Raw genomic sequence first — 17,898 nt, 5'->3', positions numbered from 1 at the left:
TCAGGCCTATTATTGGGATGTTTCTATTCTTTGAGTTTGAAACAACATGCTAGTGAAGAACAAGAAGGCCAACTGATAGTCAAAGAATGTCAAAGGAAAATATTCTGAATTTTCTTGGCCAAAAACAGTGCAACCTGAACTCTCAGGTTTAGCCAGTGTCAACCCTTGTATGGATCCAGTTTAGTCCCACTTTTTAATTGTTAAAAATTACAGAAAATAAAGTCCAGTTTTGATTCTGCATTTATTTATCTTACTTGTGAATTCAAATTTGTGGTGTTCAAGATGTTGGAACAAATTATCCAGTGGAGATTTATTTTGAAGCACATAGTAACTATCCGTGTTTGGTATTAGCCCAAACCTCCAGTAATTGCCACCCATTTTAGAAATGGCATGAGGTAATTGCAACCTGCAAGGTTTTCTCACAACCTCACTGTATTAAAGTCTGCTGAGTCCACGAGCATCCACCATCAGAAACCCTAAGCTTGTATCATAAAGTTTCAAAACCTCAAGTTGGGTCTCTTCAAAGACAAAATACTAACTAGAATTACAGCAATTTAACAATTGGCCAAACAATCGAGTCCACAACTCAAAATGGTGAATACATTATCGATTCTTGCAATCTGCTTAAGTGGAGAGGATAGGGCAACCAAAATTACTTCTGGGGTCACGTCTCAGTCAGCTTAAAAACGTGCAATTGCAGAAGGAAGAGGAACAATCATTTCTGTGTATCCTCTCTCTTGTATTCGATTGAGATAATGCAATCAGTATTGTGTTATTTAGATAATACTAATTGTCAAATACAGATCAAGTTGCCTAGCTAACAACCAGAAAATGTTAATACTTCTGTTTGTTTAATCGTACTGAAGCTAACAATCATCTGTACAACAAAGTGTGAATCTTAAGTGGATTAAATTAATGTATGTATATGATTCTAACCTGCTGAAAGGAAATGTGATTCCTAAATATATGATGCAGAATTAATCCTATCCAATTAATTGTTACAGTTTTATGGCTCAATTTTCCCCAAAGATTTTTTTTGGCGTACTTGAAGAGTTATGCCTGTTTTTTGTGGGCCCAAGTGCACCAAAAAAAAATGTTCCAAGTTTCCCTGTTTGATTTCTTCATTTTGGCGCAGCCTAACCTGCCCTTTTGTTTTGGGGGTGGAGCCTTGATCTGCGCCAGAAAGACCAGGTTGCCACGGTAACCAGGGACACAATGCGGGCTGAGGCTGAAAAGTGAAATATACAGCCAGCTTGCAACGTGCACAAGCACCTTAAAATATATTACAGCAACTTAAAAACACCTTAAAATACATTGCAGTAACTTCACAAACACATTAAAATACATTGGAGCAACTTACCTCCATTAAATTATTAAAGTTCCCCCTCCTCCCGATGCCTGTCCACTTCCCCCACCTGTATCCCAGGCCGTAGGGCCTGTGGGTCCGCTCCTCCGCCCTTATCCCAGGCTGAACGGCCTACAGGTCCCCTCCCCCGCCCCCGTCCCTAGCCCTGGCCGAGTGGCCTCCCTGTCCGCTCCCCCGCCCCTATCCCAGGCCCAATCCCCGCACCTATCCCAGGCCGAATGGTCTCCCGGTCCCGCATCTATCCCAGGCCGAATGGCGGCCTCCCTCCCGGTCCCCGCACCTAACTATACCCGAAAGGCTCCCCCCCGCCCCCCTTCTCCCCCTCTCTCTTACCTTTCCTGCTGCTGTTGTCCGGGCATCTGCTGCACTTACCTGCGCCGATTTCCTTAACTCTCCAGAAGGTTTTTCTACAGAGGCCACATAGGCTGGCCTAACTCTGGAGTAACTCTCAGCAGGCCAAACTTGCCTAAATGGGCAGAATTGGCACAGGTAGCAGGTTACGCCCCCTTTGGCTGAAAAAAACATACCTAAAAAAATCGTAACTCCTGTGGTCTTTTAACTTAGGCCAAAAAAGCAGCCTAGGCCAAAAAAGCAGCCTGCGCCAAAAAAACAGTGCAAATCACTGGGGAAAATTGAGTCCATTGTTTGTAAACATTTGATTAAAAATTGTTTACCTTCGGTTCCTTTATCCATTTTTATTTACTTTATTTATTTCTTACCCTCTGTAAAGTGCCATAGGGGGTTCCCGATGACACCATATAAATGTAAATTGTTTTTCTAAAGAGTTGCACAGCTCAAAATAGTTGTTGAAAACGTGCTGATTATTCACTTTAGCAAGTAAACTCAGTGACCACTGTGTTGTATGTCACCTGAATAAGGTAGTGTTGGGTAGCCTGTTAATATTTCATCACTTTTACAGTACATGAAGGTTACGGTACTATTTTACAATGAAGTTTCGAGATTATCTGCCACCCCCTAATTATAGAAATGTACAAACGTTTTTTTTTGTTTACTATATTTTCCCAATCCATATGTTTGGTATTTGTTAAAATGGAACAACTTCACTTTAGTATTCTACTAGTATCTAATTGTGAATTATCGTAATAATATCTCATTGGAGAAAGCCAAATTCTCCTTTATAAACACAAATCAGTAATTAAAATTAAAATACTTTCATGCTCCTAAAAGGTGAGTAATGGGATGGAACACGTTCCATTTCGGGTAGGATTTAGCACAACTGGATGCAGAAAAAAGATTCCTGTATGTGCCCCAACAATGTGCTTCAGCCCAAATCTCAAGAGCAGTCCCGAACTGCATCCATGTGGCACTTCTCCATTTTCTCCATCCTGTGGGCTCTGAGTGAAATTGCTAATTAGTGCTGAATTAAGGAGAGTTTGCTGCAGTAGGTCCAGTCCCACTAGAAACTGGCTTGTGACTGTTCAAGCTCATTTGCATGCACAGTAGACACCTCAAGTCACTGGACAAATACCACCAACGATACCTCCGCAAGATCCTACAAATCCCTTGGGAGGACAGGCACACCAACATTAGCGTCCTCGTCCAGGCCAAATCCCCAGCATTGAAGCACTGACCACACTTGATCAGCTCCGCTGGGCAGGCCACATTGTTCGCATGTCAGACACAAGACTCCCAAAGCAAGTGCTCTACTCTCAACTCCTTCACGGCAAACGAGCCAAAGGTGGGCAGAGGAAACGTTATAGGGACACCCTCAAAGTCTCCCTGATAAAGTGCAACATCTCCACTGACACCTGGGAATCCCTGGCCAAAGATCGCCCTAAGTGGAGGAAGTGCATCCGGGAAGGCGCTGAGCACCTCGCGTCTCATTGATGAGAGCATGCAGAAATCAAGCTCGGGCAGCAGAAAGAGCGTGCGGCAAGCCAGTCCCACCCACCCTTTCCCTCAACAACTAACTGTCCCACCTGTGACGGGGACTGTGGCTCTCCTATTGGACTAAGGAGTCTTAAAATGAGTGGAAGCAAGTCTTCCTCGATTCCGAGGGACTGCCTATGATGATGTTAATGATGATTTGCATAGAACCCTCACAGCCAGCAAACAGAGGAAACTTTCACCTCATCACTCTGGAGTTCAATCTGAATCCAGATCTCAAAGATGAAAGATTACAAATTGGGAATTTTATTATTTCATGCATTCAACAAGATAGGGCATTTTTTGTTTACATATGTAATATTCTTGGACAAGCCTCGTGAATTGAGCAAAAATGTTTGCATTACTCATTGCAAAATCAATTTCCTTTCTGATTTTGCATGTAGCAATGTAGCTTTTTAAAAAAAAACACAACTTTGCTACCCAACATACTTTTTATATATATATAAAGTTAATTAGACTGGTTCCAACAATTAATAAAGTGCTAAATGTGCTTAAAACTAAACCAAGTTAGAGTTTATTGTTGGTGAACTAGAAGACTACCCAAATATAAAGTTTTTGTTGGTGCCTAGTTTGGAAAGTTTTATATTCAAACGCATATATACTTGACTATAAAGTGATTTGTCTGTAGAAAGAGCTCCCTCCTACAACTTGGCAGCCAAAAAAATTAGACTAATCCATCAACCATATTCAAGACCTCATCTCCTTATTAGTCTTTGCAAAAATTGCTTTTTAATGCATGTTGACTGTTTTATGTGCTACCACAGCTGCGCATAAATGGGGAGCAAGAGGCAAAGCAGGGTGAACTGGAGACCGGGAGTGAAGCACGCGGTGCAATCGAGTCCAGAATAGATTCGAGAGTGGGACTGGGCCAGTAGCAGGTGAGTGGGCACCCCAGAGGGAGCTTCAGCACCATCCTTTGCGATAATTTTCCTATAAAGCCCCTCTATGCACTCTGGTTTTTCCAAAAATTAAATTAAGTTGGTCAAGCACAACATACCCTTTACCATGCTGATTGTCCATAATTAGTCCTTAACTTTCTAAGTGTTTACTAATTTCTCGAAGTTTACCCACAACCAAGGTAGAACTAATTGGCCTACAATTTCACGGGTTATTCCTTTTTTCTCTTTTTTTGAACAAAGGTGTAACATTTGGCACCTTCTTGGCACAATTCTCATCTCCAAATATTTTTAGAAAATTATGGCTAGTGCCTCCACTCTCTCTCTTCCTGAATTGCCTCTTTCTTGTATGCTCGGATGCATTTCATCTGGGGCTGGCAACATTTCTATTTTTAATCCCATGAACTTTAAAAAAAAATTTATCTTGAGGCTTTCCACACCCTCCACGTACTCCTACAGCCTTTGTTTCACCTTCATCTGTAAAAACTGAGGTGAAACACTTATTAACATAGAAACATAGAAAATAGGTGCAGGAGTAGGCCATTCGGCCCTTCGAGTCTGCACCACCATTCCATAAGATCATGGCTGATCATTCCCTCAGTACCCCTTTCCTGCTTTCTCTCCAAACCCTTGATCCCTTTAGCCGTAAGGGCCATATCTAACTCCCTCTTGAATATATCCAATGAACTGGCTTCAACAACTCTCTGCGGCAGGGAATTCCACAGGTTAATAACTCTCTGAGTGAAAAAGTTTCTCCTCATCTCAGTCCTAAATGGCCTACCCCTTATCCTAAGACTGTGCCCCCTGGTTCTGGACTCCCCCAAACATCAGGGACAATCTACTCGCATCTAACCTGTCCCGTCCCGTCAGAATCTTGTATGTTTCTATGAGATCCCCCCTCATCCTTCTAAACTCCAATGTATAAAGGCCCAGTTGATCCAGTCTCTCCTCATGTGTCAGTCCGGCCATCCCGGGAATCAGTCTGGTGAACCTTCGCTGCACTCCCTCAATAGCAAGAACATCCTTCCTCAGATTAGGAGACCAAAATTGAACACAATATTTCAGGTGAGGCCTCACCAATGCCCTGTACAACTGCAGTAAGACCTCCCTGCTCCTACACTCAAATCCCCTCGCTATGAAGGCCAACATACCATTTGCCTTCTTTACCACCTGCTGCACCTGTATGCCAACTTTCTGTGACTGATGAACCATGACACCCAGGTCTCGTTGCACCTCCCCTTTTCCTAATCTGCCACCATTCAGATAATATTCTGTCTTCGCGTTTTTGTCCCCAAAGTGGATGACCTCACATTTATCCACATTATACTGCACTCTGAAGTCTCTTAGTGTTCCCTTCACAGCTCTCACCGCCATCTAGTTTAGTGTCATCTGCAAACTTGGAGATATTATACTCAATTCCTTCATCCAAATCATTGATGTATATTGTGTTAGATCTCTTAATTTCCAATGAAATACGAACTCCGGTTGTAGTTTTAATGTAACTTTATTCTGGCTTTAAGCCAGGCCTTTGTCCTTCTGAGACCACATGGCCAAAATGGCTGTACTTATACCTGGTTCAATTTACAGAAAAGAACTCGCCTTCCTTGACCTTATTGGCTCAATTGATAGTCTTTTAACCTTTAATTGGCTCGCTACCCAAGGTCCTAAAATGTCAAGTTGATTGATGACTTAATGCAATGTGGTCTGTGTTTTTTCAAAACTGCAGCCGGGCTGCAGAGCTTGAATTCTCTATCAATCCCCCCTTTGATTCTTTCACAAACTGAATCATAAAACATCAGCTATCACTGGTTAAACATTCTACAAAATAATTTCATACATGTTAATAGAGTTTCCTTCTAAAATTTGTTGATGTGTTTCACCACATGTTTGGACTGGTAGCTTCCACACAAATTTACACCAACCCGAATTCCATCGTGGCCACATGGAAGTCTGATTTTAGTAGGTTAATTAGCCATTTCAATTAATCCAAATGGTTGGTATCCCCCTTCAAAGGTAGTCAGATTGTAACCTGCTGACTTCCATTTACGTGCCCAGTTTTCTGTATCCTGAAACGCCTTGCCTGTTTTATTTTGATTAATTATCCACTCAGCCATTTCCGAGATATTCAAGGGAACTGGCCTCGAAGGAATCCCTCCCTTTGAGTGAATAGGAATATGTGCACACACCCAACAACTAGAAATGTTACCTTGTTTGGCATAAATGTATGACATATATAAAAAGGTATTTACATGTAATTCCCTTGGTACTCTACTATTTCCCTTTTGGTGCAGAGGGTCGGCTAGTAAGAAGTAGGCCTATGCCTAGAATACCTACAATCAGTAATACTTTTTGCCAAAATGTATAAATTTACTGTAATTGTCCTTATTAGATTTCAGCTTCAGTTACGGGTGCTCGTTTAACGTGTGAAGCATGGATCCAGGCTTTCTTTCCTTGGACTTTAGCAGCTGCCTGGGTGGTCAGTGACACTTGATAAGGTCCCTCCCACTTGGCACCCAAAGGTTCTTTCTGCAAATTTTTCACATACACCCAGACTCCCGGGATGATGTCGTGTCCTCCTTCGGGTGGATTACCCCAAGCTGCTGATACCTGTCGGGAAACAGAACTAATAGCATTGGTTAGGTTCTGACAGTATGATAACAAAGTGTCACTCATTAAGTGAACATCAGCTTTTCTTAAATCAGTAGTTCATGGGTCTTCCTGTTACAATTTCAAATCGGCTTAGACTTGTAGTTCTGTTCGGGGTTGCCCTAATGCTACATAGCACTATTGGTAGTGCCTGGGGGCATGGTGTTCCTTCTTGGTGATATTTGGCAAGCTGTTGTTTCAGAGTTCGATTCATTCGCTCTACTTGTCCTGATGATTGTGGATGATAAGGACAGTGTAAATCCCACGTAATGTTCAGTAACCTACAGATTTCTTGGCAGACAGCACCTGTGAAGTGTGTTCCCTGATCTGAGTCAATGCTACTCTGGACTCCCCATCGGGGAATGTAATCCTTACACAAGACCTTTGCAGTGTGATTGGCTGTGGCTCTTTCAGTTGGGACAGCTTCTATCCATCTAGAGAATCTGTCGACCATGACAAGAATGTGAGTGTATCCTTGGCATGAAGGAAGAGATATATAATCAACCTGCAGATGCTGGAATGGTCCGACAGGGGCAGGGGGCCTCAGTTGGGGCATTACCATGATGGGTCCAGAATTATTTTTCTGGCAGACCACACCAGCTGGGCATGTTTTTTAAATCCCCGACCCCACCAGTTTTTCTGGAACCGTGCCGTCATCTGTTGTGAGGCCAAGTGTCCCCACGAGTGGATCTGTTGGGCTAAAAAAGGCATAAGCGCTTGTGGCGTGACTGGCTTGTCGGTAACTCTTTGTCTCCAGACCTCATCTTCACATAGCTTAATTCCTGCCTCAATCCATGTCCATTTTTCTTCTCTGGAGCACTCGCCTTGCATTGTTTGAAGGTCTCGTGTCAGAGTCCTGAGTGCTTTCAATCTACACATCTGTGTTGGTTCTTCTGGGGGAACGCCCTGTGAGGCGGCATCTTTAGCTGCCTGGTCAGCTAGGGCATTTCCCTGTGCTTCTGTGGTATTTTCCTTTGGTATGGGCCTTACACTTCAGGATGGACACTTCCTGAGGTAATTGTATGGCCTCTAGTAAGTCTCGGACTTCTTTTCCATTTCGGATAGGTGTACCAGCAGCAGTGAGGAATCCTCTTTTCCGCCATAACAGACCAAAGTCGTGAGTACTCCAAAAGCATAATGCGAATCTGTGTAGACATTAGCTGTCTGTCCTTCTGCTATTCGACATGCTTCTGGCAGGGCCCGTAACTCGGCCTGTTGTGCTGACGTTCCTGAGGGTAAACATCCTTTTGCCACTATCTCATATAAGGTTGTAACTGCTCATCCTGCTTTTCTGGTACCATTGTCAACAAAGGAGGAACCATCTGTAAACAGGATGAGGTCTGGGTTGTGCAGAGGCTCCTCTGCTGCTAAGGCTGCTTCTTCTGTTTCTTTTAAAATCTCCACGCAGTCATGCTCTTCACATTCTCCCCCCTCTTGCTCCCTCGATTCTGACATCGGGAGCATAGTTGCGGGATTAACCGGGCTGGCCCAGACGATATGGAGATTAGGAGCTTCCAAAATTGCTGTCCAGCGGGTCCATCTAGCTGCCGTCACCTGAGACATTCTATTCATAGATAGCAAAGCGTATACGGTGTGGGGACACTTGACAATCAGCTTTTGGTCGAGGACTAGACCCGCAGTGATCATTACCGCTCGATATGTAGCTTCCATGGCCCTTAGGCAACTTCCCCATCTGAGGGCTACCGCATCCAATTTTGCCGAATAATAGCCAATAGGTCTTTGCCGATCCCCATGTTCTTGTGTCAGTATAGCTGTCATATATCCTTCTTTCTCATGGACAAACAGGGTAAATGGCTTACCACTGTCGGGGATTCCCAGAGCCGGTGCCGAACACAAAGCCTTTTTCAAACTCAGGAAAGCCTCTTGCTGTTCCTTAGTGAGGGTGATGGCTTCTTTAGAGGCACGTTTCCCCTTTAAGATATCATTCAGTGGCTGAGCAAGCTGTGCGAAGGAGTCAATCCAATTTCTGTTAAAGTTACACAATCCCAAAAAAGACCTTAGTTCCTGAATAGTGGTGGGTTTTTTAGCAGCCCGAATGGCTGCAGTTCTATCCTGGGTAAGTTCTCTCTTTCCTTGTGAAATCTTTTGTCCCAGGTATACAACCTCTTCTTGGGATATTTGTGCTTTGTCGATGCTGGCTTTATGTCCTTTCAACCAAAGGTGGTCCAGCAAAGCTCGTAAATCTTGTTCATGTTGTTCTTCCGTGTTTGACGCTAGCAGGATATCGTCTACATATTGGATGACTGTGGATGACGGGAGGTAATTCTCGCAAATGGCTTTGTAAAGCCATGTGGAATACCGTAGGGCTGTTGTGGAAACCCTGCGGTAACCGGGTCCAAGTATACTGTTGTCCTTGGACCGTGAAAGCAAACCACTGTCGAACCTCCGGTGCCAGAGGCACCGACCAAAATCGTTGGCCATATCTATAACCGAGAAATATTTATGTTCCGGTTTGAGGGCATTAAAAATGGTGGAGGGATCTGCGACCAAATGAGCTTTTTGATCAATACACTGGTTAGCTTTCCTATAATCGACAGCCAAACGCCAAGTCTCATTAGATTTCTGTACCGGCCACACGGGGCTATTGGAGGAGCTATGCATTTTAATAAACATCCCTTGTTTCTCCAATTGCTGAATAACCGGTAAGATTCCCGCGATGGCAGTTGGACTGATGGGATACTGTTTAGTGCATAGAGGCTTGGTCTCGGTAAATGACGCAGGCTCCATCTGGAGTAGGCCACAATCGTTCTTATCTTTAGCCCATATCGGGTGTTCCTTCAATTCTTCTTTCTTCAAAGTTCCAATTGACCATGTCACCCAACCATCCTCGAAATGCAACGATGAATCTACTTGGATTAGAATGTCTATTCCCAAAAGGGGTTGATCTACTGGGCCTATCCAGACTGGCGTGATTAGTTCATGTGGACCCAGCCCTATAAGTACCGTTGTTGTCCTTTTAATTTCCATTTTATGGCCCCCAACTCCATAGGCTGTACGTGCCCTACCATCCAATGGCAAAAAGTCTCCATATTGTAGGGGTAAGCATGTTAATTCCGCCCCTGTGTCTAAAAGACAGTCCACATCCTTATCGCCCACCCTCACAGTTATATATAGCCCATCTCCCCTTTGTTGTATTAGTGCGAGGAGGTGGACCAGGGTGGACCAGGGTGGGCTCGAATCGTTTTTTGCTATCCCAAATAACTCCTTCTGTTGTTGTATTGTCAGTCGCTTAAATGCTTCTATGAGGTCGTTATCTTGTGACAAGCCTGGTTTGTTGGCTGAATTGTATCCCTGGCTGCGTCCTCTTCCCCAGCCATGACCTTGCTGTTTTGCCCTGCACGTCTTGGCCCAGTGACCTTCTTTCCCACAATAATGACATTTCCGGGTAATTTTCCTTATAACTGTTTATTGGAATCCTGGGATTTCCATCCCATAGCCTGTACAGCTCGGACTTTAGCTCCCATATCCCAATCTAATTGGTTACATCGATCCACCAATGCTGCAAAGGTAGTTCCTCTACCTTCCCAATCCGGTAACACTACCTTAAGCATTTTGGACAGTTCTAGCTTTAGACCTGCCACAAAAGCTGCTTTCAGGGGTCCAAAAACTTGTTCATTCATTTCCTCATCCGTATTATTCACACCCGAATGTTCTAGCCACGTGCATCTAAACCGCTCGTCATACTCCAGGACCTCCTCTGTTCCTTTCTGTTGGCAGGCTGCAATTTTTCCCCAGTCTGTCTTAGCTTGACTGAAGGCTTGCAGCCAGTATTTAATCACCTCCCACCCTGCGTTTAATTCTTGCTCATCCTGCCCCAAAGCTGCTTCTATCTTGTTGTGCAATTTTTTTCTCTGTGTTTTTGGCACCACTATGGTCAAAATTTGCACTCCGTCCCAGGGATGAAGTTGATATATATTTCTCAAGCGGTCCAAATGGTCCCACGTTTTCACTCCCCCTTTCTTTGGATTGGGCAACTCCTTGGACCATTTATCAATTTTCTGTGGGTCTGCCGGATCATGAACTAAATATTCTGCATACACCCTTTTCTTCGATTTTTTGGTTCTGCCCTCATCCGCAGTCTCTTCTGATTTGACTGCAACTCGTCTTTTTTTAAACGGGGCAAAGCGCACCCCTAATTCTTCATCCTTCGACCCTGTATCGTCAGAGGATTCAGAATCCGTATCCAATCATCGGTCGTGTCTTCGGGTTTGCGCTTTTAATTTATCCAAACATGGGTGCCCTGGGAATTGACCGATACATTTTCCTTTTCCTATTACAGTCTCTTGACCGAATGATTTTTTCCATTCTTTAATTTCACCTTTAAGATCTTTAACTTCCGCTTCCAATTTTTCAAGTTCAAGTTTTTTCTGTTGCAGCTGTGCACAAACAGTTTGCAATTGGTCCTTTGTACTGGTCAGTTCTCTATCATGTTGGGAATGCATTATAATTTCATTCCGCTTTCGGATCTGTCCCATAACGGCTAGGGACCATCTAGTTCGCTCTTTATTTTTCATACGGGTCGTTTTTCCCCAGACCCTTTTAATCTCATCCAAGGACCATTTCCTTTGGAGGTACCGTATTTTTGTTCGATCTTAATACAGGTTTTCGATAAGTTGAATTGTTACTCTATGTATTCTTTCAACTGTTGGAGGATTTCATCAATCAAAACATCAGGTAGTGCCCGCCCGCCTTTAACAGTTGTAGGAATTCTTTGCTCTTATCTCCTGCTGTCATAATACTGATTTCTTTACTGGAGTCTCGCGTCGTAGGCTTTCCAGCCGATCAGTGGGTTGGTGATTAATTAACTAACACACCGCCGAAGTTAGACGTCTATGGGACCTCGAGCCGACTACCAACCAGAGGGTTCGCAAACCGGAGGCTTTCGGAATCACGTAGAAGGAGAGGCGAGTTTAGACTTTTGACCGAGGACTTTTATAAAGAGGAGTCCTTACCTCAGTATGTAGGTCTGATGTCCAAAATTCAGTTTCTTTCCTCAGCGATCGTGTTCATGACGCCAAAATTGTTAGATCTCTTAATTTCCAATGAAATACGAACTCCGGTTGTAGTTTTAATGTAACTTTATTCTGGCAACAGCAACAAGCTTCTGGCTTTAAGCCAGGCCTCTGTCCTTCTGAGACCACATGGCCAAAATGGCTGTACTTATACCTGGTTCAATTTACAGAAAAGAACTCGCCTTCTTTGATGTTATTGGCTCAATTGATAGTCTTTTAACCTTTAATTGGTCGCTACCCAAGGTCCTAAAATGTCAAGTTGATTGATGACTTAATGCAATGTGGTCTGTGTTTTTTCAAAACTGCAGCTGGGCTGCAGAGCTTGAATTCTCTATCATATTGTAAAGAGCTGGGGTCACAGCACTAAGCCCTGCGGCACTCCACTAGTCACTGCCTGCCATTCTGAAAAGGACACATTTATCCCGACTCCCTGCTTCCTGTCTGCCAACCAGTTCTCTATCCACGTCAGTATATTATCCCCAATACCATGTGCTTTGATTTTGCATACCAATCTCTTGTGTGGGACCTTGTCAAAATCCTTTTGAAAGTCAAAATACATCACATCCACTGGTTCTCCCTTGTCCACTCTACTAGTTACATCCTCACAAAATTCCAGAAGATTTGTCAAGCATGATTTCCCCTTCATAAATCTATGCTGACTTGGACTGATCCTGTCACTGCTTTCCAAATGCGCCGCTATTTTATCCTTAATAATTGATTCCAACATTTTCCCCACCACTGATGTCAGGCTAACCGGTCTATAATTACCCGCTTTCTCTCTCCCTCTCTTTTTAAAAAGTGGTGTTACATTAGCTACCCTCCAGTCCATAGGAACTGATCCCAAGTCAATAGACTGTTGGAAAATGATCACCAATGCATCCACTATTTCTCGGGCCACTTCCTTAAGTACTCTGGGATGCAGACTATCAGGCCCCGGGGATTTATCGGCCTTCAATCCCTACCACAAGTTCCCACCTAATAAGGATATCCTTCAGTTCCTCCTTCTCACTAGACCCTCGGTCCCCTAGTGCTTTCGGAAGGTTATCTGTGTCTTCCTTCGGGAAGACAGAACCTAAGTATTTGTTCAATTGGTCTGCCATTTCTTTGTTCCCCATTATAAATTCACCTGAATCCGACTGCAAGGAACCTACATTTGTCTTCACTAATCTTTTTCTCTTCACATATCTATAGAAGCTTTTGCAGTCAGTTTTTATGTTCCCGGCAAGCTTCTTCTCGTACTCTATTTTCCCCCTCTTAATTAAACCCTTTGTCCTCCTCTGCTGAATTCGAAATTTCTCCCAGTCCTCAGGTTTGCTGCTTTTTCTGGCCAATTTATATGCCTCTTCCTTGGATTTAACACTATCCTTAATTTCCCTTGTTAGCCACGGTTGAGCCACCTTCCCCGTTTTATTTTTACTCCAGACAGGGATGTACAATTGCTGAAGTTCATCCATGTGATCTTTAAATGTTTGCCATTGCCTATCCACCGTCAACCCTTTAAGTATGAATTGCCAGTCTACTCTCGCCAATTCACGCCTCAAATCATCGAAGTTACCTTTCCTTAAGTTCAGGACCCTAGTTTCTGAATTAACTGTGTCACTCTCCATCCTAAAAAAGAATTCTACCATGTTAAGCATCTCTGCTGTTCCCTTTGTCCCTGCCCCTTATTTAACAATCCTTTTACTAATGCACTTCTAATGGCCCAGTGTATTCCCTTTTTGTATTAATTATCAATCTTATTCCATGCTCACTCTTTATTCCTAATCTCTGTTTGTTTCCTTTATATCTTTTATATTTCACAGTTTTTTTTCTGTATTATCCCTTGTATTTATCATCTGATTCAAGCATTTGTTTGTACTTATTGGGTGCATAATACTTGTGCTTCAAAAGAGTTCTCGGCAATCTTTCCAGGTATTGACTATAGTGCCGATACTTCTCAAATATTTCGGCAGAAAAATTAAGAAAAAGTTTAGAGTATAAAAAGTATTGTGTGAGCTACTGTTTTGAGGACCTCTGGACTATAGTGTTATACTTTATGCTGCAGACTCCATAATTTACTCCTTGACACTTGTATAACCCATGGTTAATAGTTTACTGTTGTATAAGTCTCAGTTGAAGTCAGTATTTCTGTAGTATTGTAAAGAGTTGGTTTAAACTAATTTACGTTTGTTTTATGTAGGTGAAACCCAAGTAAGATTTGATGTGAAGAGAAGAGACTGAAGAAATAAGATACCTTCATTCAGACTCAAGAAGGTGTCTGTATGAAACAGTATTTGAGGTACATGAAAACATCTGAACAAAAATAAGCTTTTTTCCTATTTGAAACAACCATATTACAATTGCACAAAGGATTGGGAGAGACAGGACTAGATTAAGAAATAGTAAGGTATTAGGTGGGGTCACACTAAGAGAGAACACAAGAAGGTCTAAGATAGGTTGACAGTGCATGTGTGTAAAAGCACGAAGCGTGGTAAATAAGGTTAGTGAGCTGCAGGTGCAAATAGCCACATGGAATATGATGATGTGGCGATAACGGAGACCTAGGGTAGAATTGGGTATTAAATATTCCTGGATGTAAGGTGTTCTGGAAAGATGGGGAAGTAAAGATAGGAGGTAGTGGCAGTATTGGTTAAGGAAAATGTTAGTGCTGGAGAGAGAGGATGTCGTGGAGTGGTCAAGGACAGAATCTATTTGGTTAGAGTTAAGAAACAATAGAGGTGCCATTATACTACTAGGTGTGTTCTATAGGCCACCAACTTGAGGAGCAAATTTGCAGGGAAATTACAGAGATGTGCAAGAACTATAGAGTAGTGATAATGGGGGACTTCAACTATCCTAATGTAGACTGGGATAGTAATAGTGTAAAGGGCAGAGAGGGGGAAGAATTTATGGTGTGTTCAAGAGAACTTTCTTGATCAGTATGTTTCTGGCCCAACGAATAAGGAAGTATTGCTGGATCTGGTTCTGGGGAATGAGGTAGGTCAAGCGAAGCAAGTGTCATCAGGTGAACATTTGGGGAACAGTGACCATAGTATCATAAAGTTTAGATTAGCTATGGAAAAGGACAGGGAGAAATCTCGATTAAAAATTCTTGGAGGGAGGCCAATTTCAGTGGGTTGAGAACAGATCTGGCCCGGGTAAATGGAATCCAAGATTGGCAGGCAAAACTGTAATTGAACAATGGGCTGCCTTTAAAGAGGAGATAGCTTGGGTACAGTTGAGCTACATTCCCATGAGGGGAGGCCAAAGTCCGAGCTCCCTGGATAGCGAAAGAGATAAAGAGTAAGATGAAGCAGAAAAAGAGCGTGTATGACATATGTCAGGTTGAGTATACAAATGAGAATCAGGCTGATTATAGAAAGTTCAGACAGGAAGTTAAAAAGAAAATAAGAGGGGCAAAGAGGGAGTATGATAATCGATTGGTAGCTAACATAAAAGGTAATTCAAAAGTCTTCTATAGGCAAATAAATAGCAAATGTATAGTAGGAGGAGGGGGTAGGGCCGATGAAGGACCAAAAAGGAGACCTACGCATGGAGGCAGAGGGCATGGCTGAGGTACTAAATGAATATTTTGTATCTGTCTTCACCAAGGAAGAAGATGCTGCCAAAGTCATAGTGAAAGAGGAGGTAGTAGAGATACTGGATGGCATAAAAATTGATAAGGAGGAGGTAATAGAAAGACTGACTGTATTTAAAGTACATAAGTCACCAGGACTGGATGAAATGCATTCTAGGATGCTGAGGGAAGGTAAGGTGGAAATCGTGAAGGTACTGGCCACAATCTTTCAATCCTCCATTGATACAGGGGTGGTGTCCGAGGATTGGAGAATTGCAAATGTTACACCATTGTTCAAAAAAGGATGTAAGGATAAACCCAGCAGCTACAAGCTAGTCCGTTTAACCTCAGTAGTGGGGAAGCTTTTAGAAATGATAATCCGGGACAAAATTAACAATCACTTGGACAAGGCAAATTGTGTTTAATAACTTGATTGAGTTTTTTGATGAGGCAACAGAAGGTTGATGAGGGCAATATGGCTGATGTGTATATGGACTTCCAAAAGGCGTTTGATAAAGTGCTACATAATAGGCTTGCCAGCAAAGTTGAAGCCCATGGAATAAAAGGGACAGTGGCAAAATGGGAAGGCGCCGGTCACCTCGAGTCTCTTGCAAGCTGAAGCCAAGTGTAAACAGCGGAAGGAGTGCACAACAACCCAAGCACCCCACCCACCCGTTCCTTCAACCACCGTCTGCCCCACCTGTGACAGAGACTGTAGGGTCCCGCATTAGACGCATCAATCACCTGAGAACTTATTTTTTAGTGTGGAAGCAAGTCAACCTCAACTCCGAGGAACTGCATAAGAGAGAGAGGATACAAAATTGGTTAAGTGACAGGAAACAGAGACTAGTGGTGAACGGTTGTTTTTCAGACTAGAGGAAGGTATACAGTAGTGGTCTCCAGGGGTCGATACTAGGACTACTGTTTTTCTTGATATATATTAATTACTTGGACTTGGGAGTACAGAGCACAATTTCAAAATTTGCAGATGACACAAAACTTGGAAGTATAGTGATCTACTTCAAGAGGACATAAATAGGCTGAGAAAATGGATGGACGTGTGGCAGATGAAATTGAATGCAGAACAGTGTGAAGTGATACATTTTGGTAGGAGAGGCAATATTAAGCTGAAGGGTACAATCCTAAAGTAGGTGCATGAACAGAAAGACTTGGGGATATATGTACACAAATCGTTGAAGGTGGCAGGGCAGGTTGAGAAAGTGGTTAAAAAAGCATACATGATCCTGAGCTTCATAAATAGAGGCATAAAAAGCAAGGAAGTTATGATGAACTTTTATAAAACATTGTGTCCAATTCTGGGCACTGCACATAAGGGAGGGTGCAGAAAAGATTTACGAGTGGTTCCAGGGTTGAGGGACCTCAGTTACGTGGATAGATTAGAGAAGCTGGGTTTTTCTCTGGAGCAGAGAAGGTTGAAATTAGTATTTTTGTTTATATTATTATGGTCTGGGTCAAATCAAGTTTGTTTTCCTCTGAGTAAACATAAATATTTTTTTTTACTAAACTGTCATTATAAATCGGGGAAAATATCATCCCACTGGCAACAAATTGCATTTTTATTGTGCCTTTAACATAGTAAAATGTCCCAAGGCGCTACACAGGAGTGTTAAAGAACAAAATTGACACCGAGCCACATAAGGAGGTGTTAAAACAGATTTTAAGAGCTAAGGGCCTTGGCAGCTGAAGGAATGATTGATGAAAATCAGGGATGCGCAAGAGGCCAGAATTGGGGGAGTGTATAGATCTTGTAGAGTTGCAGGGCTGGTGGAGGTTACAGAGATAGGGAGGGTTTAAGCCATAGAGTGATTTGAACCCAAGGATGAGAATTTTAAAATTAGCGGCATTGCAGGATCGGGAACCAGTGTAGGTCAGTGAGTACAGGGATGATGGGTAACGGGACTTAATGCGAGTTAGGACAGGGGTAGCAGAGTTTTGGGTGAACTGAAGTACATTGTGCATTACTTTGTATACTGCTCTCCGAGCTATTGTTTGCTGTGCCATGGGACATCTGATAGTATTTTTAAAACATGGTTGATGGAGGTGATGTATAACATTCAGTGACAAAGTGCAGTGACAATGTGGATAAATGTGAGGTTATCCACTTTGGTGGTAAAAACAGGAGGGCTGATTATTATCTGAATGGTAACAGATTGGTAAAGGGGGAGGTGTAACGAGACCTGGGTGTCATGGTACATCAGTCATTGAAGGTTGGCATACAGGTGCAGCAGGCGGTGAAGAAGGCAAATGGCATGTTGGCCTTCATAGCGAGAGGATTTGAGTATAGGAGCAGGGAAGTCTTACTACAGTTGTACAGGGCCTTAGTGAGGCCTCACCTGGAATATTATGTTCAGTTTTGGTCTCCTAATCTGAGGAAGGACATTTTTGCTATTGAGGGAGTGCAGCGAAGGTTCACCAGACTGATTCCCGGGATGACAGGACTGACATATGAAGAAAGACTGGATTGACTAGGCT

General features: G+C 42.9%; 1 protein-coding gene across 12 annotated transcripts in view; it reads left to right on the top strand.

Annotated features, from left to right (window-relative positions):
* The window catches only part of LOC139259755 (solute carrier family 35 member F5-like), a 205,733-nt gene that overhangs the window by 15,027 nt on the left and 172,808 nt on the right, over positions 1-17,898 (top strand). For 9 of the 12 annotated variants that reach the window (XM_070875455.1, XM_070875454.1, XM_070875451.1 and 6 more), the window contains exons 2-3: positions 4,039-4,152; positions 14,029-14,127. In XM_070875455.1, the coding sequence (XP_070731556.1) occupies positions 14,111-14,127 (17 nt within the window). In that variant the 5' untranslated portion in view covers positions 4,039-4,152; positions 14,029-14,110. Of the gene's footprint in view, positions 1-4,038; positions 4,153-14,028; positions 14,128-15,440; positions 15,519-17,898 lie in introns of all 12 variants that reach the window. The other 3 variants (XM_070875456.1, XM_070875448.1, XM_070875446.1) reach the window with 2 other exon arrangements.

This window comes from Pristiophorus japonicus, chromosome 3 (genome assembly GCF_044704955.1).
Source record: "Pristiophorus japonicus isolate sPriJap1 chromosome 3, sPriJap1.hap1, whole genome shotgun sequence".
Lineage (NCBI taxonomy): Eukaryota > Metazoa > Chordata > Chondrichthyes > Pristiophoridae > Pristiophorus > Pristiophorus japonicus.
This window is presented reverse-complemented; position numbering and strand designations above follow the sequence as displayed.